Below are 3367 nucleotides of genomic sequence, written 5' to 3' on the forward strand. Positions count from 1 at the left end.
GTCTTTCATTACCTTTCTATCTCGCTGCCCCCCCCCATGTGTGTGCCGGCCAGCTGGCTGCTGCTCAGGTATCACTTTCCTGGCTGGGGAGGAGGCAAGAGGAGCATGAAGGGCTTTTTCCCCCAGAGCTGTAGGGTGGTGCTGCCTCACTGGCATGCAGGAGGGATCCAGGACGCTCCATCTATGAACGCCCTCTGGTGAAGCCAGGGATGGTGCTCCATCAGGCCATCCAGGCAGCTCGAGATGGAGACCTGGAAGCTCTGAGAGACCTGGCGTCTTCTGCTCACCTGTCCCCCCCCATCAGTGACTCTCAGGGAGCAGGCCCCGTGCACCATGCAGCCAGGTGTGGACGCCTGCACTGCCTGCAGTTCCTCGTCAGCGACCTGGGTCTGCCGGCTGATCCTAGAGCCTCAAACGGGGCCACGCCAGCGCACGATGCAGCAGCTACTGGAAACATCCGGGAGCTGCAATGGCTCGTGGACCGAGGGGGCTGCAACACTCAGGTCAGTCCATCCACACAGGTGTGGGTCACAGCAGTTCTTCATGCTCAGGAGAAATGTGACTCTTCCAGCAACCACAATGGCAGGACTGAGCTTTTTCATTTGTTCAAAACTGGTGTGTTTTTGGTGCTGCTGGTGGACAGCTTTCTGGAGCGGGTTTGATCAAATCACAGTTTGTGCAGTTAACTGATGATCACATGAGTCAGGAAGCGGCTGCAGTTAGGATGTGCAGCTATTTCACTCTCAATCCTGGTAGACATTTGTAGATGATTGTCAAATGTTTGTTCCACACTGTGACTGAGGATTATCTTTTTTAAAAGTGGAAAAAACATCCATTAATGAGGCATCTGTGTTTGCGGCAAACTGTCCTTCCTTCACCATGCTTCACAGATGGCATGAAGACTTTCTGCTCAGTGTGCAGGAGGGCTGCACACGACAGTCCACGACTAATTTAATAGTCAATTAGTCGTTACTTTATATTATATGAGTCAACTTTATCTTTAGTGAAAAATAGTTACTTGTTTCAGATGCTGACCTCATTAGAGAGATCAGGAATATACTTTCTATACAACTCATTCTGACAGGTGACCTTTGACCCTACACCATCCATCAAACTCATTCTGACAGGTGCCCCGCCCCTCAAGATGACATAACAATTTAATATAAATTTTATACATTAAGGATGTATAGGGTCACATGTCACCTGTCAAAATGAGTTTGATGAATGATATACTCCTTATCTCTCTCGTTTGATTTAATCTTGTTTTAATCCCAGAAACTAATGAAGGACAGAAGCTGCCAGATTCATTAAAATATTAATAAACTATCATCTTAATTGTCTTTATTGTTAGTTTAAAGTCAATGATGGTTAAGATGTTTGCTTTACATCCAGTTTGTGCATGAGCCGATTAGTCGACAATCAAAACAATTGTTTGTGGCAGCTCTAGTGTGCAGAACAAAAGCAGCAAAGGCGTCCATCAGCATGCCTGCTGACTGAAGGAGAAGGGATTCTGTTCTTTTTGGTTAAATAACTGCACAGTCATCTATCCAGAGAAGGGTTGTAGTTAAGTTAACTTTTCCTCTCAGTGAACTACTAGACCTTCTTATTTCTTACCTTGTCCTATACCAGGGGTCTGAAACCCTCAACTCTGAGAGTCATTTGAGTTGATTTCTCTCTCTCAGTAGGAGCCTCAAAGTCTTCCTTCATCCTTTAAAAGATAAGACACTGTTTGTTACTATTATGACAAACATAAATGAACTGTTGTTCATTTTGCATAAATAAAACATAAACATTAAAAGAAAATAGCCTTTTTGAAAAACCTTTTGACGGTTCACGTGAGTTCCTTTCAAAGTAAAAGACACCCTGTTACGTATGATTATCTCAGGGCAGAAAACAGTAGTAGTAAGTGAAATGTTAATGATTAAATTAAAATAGTTAATTTTACTGTTGTTGGTGCATCAGATGTAAATCTAACAAACCAAAATGAAATCTGAGCTAATTAAAAAGTTGTTATTGAGGACAATTTATTTTCTGTGGGACACATGTTGTAGTTTAACTTGTGCCACGTACTCTCCTTTACCTGTTTGTTAATGAGTTCAAGTTTGAGTTAGTTTACTTTTACTTCTTTCTCACTTCTTATTTTACAGTTGCTTTTTAACATTTAGAAAAGTTTCCCTTTAATTAAAGAGCCACAGTGGAGGGCTAAAAGAGCCAGAGCTGCAGATAGACCCCTGAGCTATGTCTTTAGCTACAGGTAAGTTAGAGCTCCTCCTCTATGGTCAGGTGTTTTCTTGGTAATGTTTTTCTAGAGCACTTTCCATGTTGGAATGATCTTTCTCTAAATATGATGGGAAATGAATTCTGAAATGGATCAAAATTCCAAAAATGGCTCATAAACACAAAGCTTTGCTGCGTCTTGTTTTGATAAACTTTGTTTAAAGAGCTGTTGTCCTGATGATTGACGATAACGATGGTTCTCCTTTATGGCATCTGGACTTAAAATCTTCTTTCGTTAAAATGTTTCATCCAGTCAGACTGATGAAATCGATTTCATGAGTGGTGAAACTTTTTTAACACATTTTTTTCTTCATTTTTTCTTTACCTTCAAAGCATTACTTCCACAGCACTAGTGGTTATTTCGGAGGCTTAGAACAGCAGGCTGTTCTCTCTGTTCTCCCTGTCAGGATGGTGGCTCCACTGCACATATAAACCCACTGCAAACCGAACTCATCATTCATAAAGCTTTCAGGAATTTCTATTGCAACTTTATAAAGCACAGCCCAGTGGCTTCATTGGTGAGGACTCATTCTGCAGCTCAGACATGTCTGCGTCTTCCTCAGGAGATGTTGTGTGATGCTTCCAGGACCAGGATGCAGCCGGCGCCACGCCCCTTCACCTGGCAGCTCGGTTCGGCCGTGTGGAGGTGATCCAGTGGTTGCTCTCAGTCGGAGAAGGAGCCGCTGTAGAGACTCACTGCGGAGCTGTGCCTGCTCATTATGCTGCTGCCAACGGGGATCTGACCGGCTTAAAACTGCTCCTCCAAGGGGCACCAAGGTGAGTTCACTGTTCTGCTCTGTTGGGATTGAACTGTTGCTTCAGCAACTGGATGGAGAAATAAAACTCCACAAATACTTATCTTAGTGTTGTGTTAGAGTGCCTATGATTTGAGTCGACTGTAATTAACTTCTGACGTCTGTCTGTCTAAATATATGTGTGTGTGTATATATATATATATATAAATAAATATTGCAAAATTATTTTATTTGACCCTGATCATCTGTTTCCCCCACTTGACCCCTCTCAGTTAATACTCCAAAACACCAACATAATGTAGTTTTTCTCAATCAATCAATCTTTATTTATATAG

At 42.5% G+C, this 3367-nt stretch overlaps 1 protein-coding gene across 1 annotated transcript in view; it reads left to right on the forward strand.

Annotated features, from left to right (window-relative positions):
- Positions 1 to 21: 21 nt before the first annotated feature.
- The window catches only part of LOC112136763 (espin-like protein), a gene marked incomplete in the record, with an annotated part of 19574 nt that continues 16228 nt past the window's right edge, over positions 22 to 3367 (forward strand). Inside the window, 2 exon segments of the mRNA XM_036211697.1 lie at positions 22 to 503; positions 2864 to 3054. Of these exon segments, the coding sequence (XP_036067590.1) occupies positions 210 to 503; positions 2864 to 3054 (485 nt within the window).

Source organism: Oryzias melastigma, linkage group LG4 (assembly GCF_002922805.2).
Source record: "Oryzias melastigma strain HK-1 linkage group LG4, ASM292280v2, whole genome shotgun sequence".
In the NCBI taxonomy this organism is placed as follows: domain Eukaryota; kingdom Metazoa; phylum Chordata; class Actinopteri; order Beloniformes; family Adrianichthyidae; genus Oryzias; species Oryzias melastigma.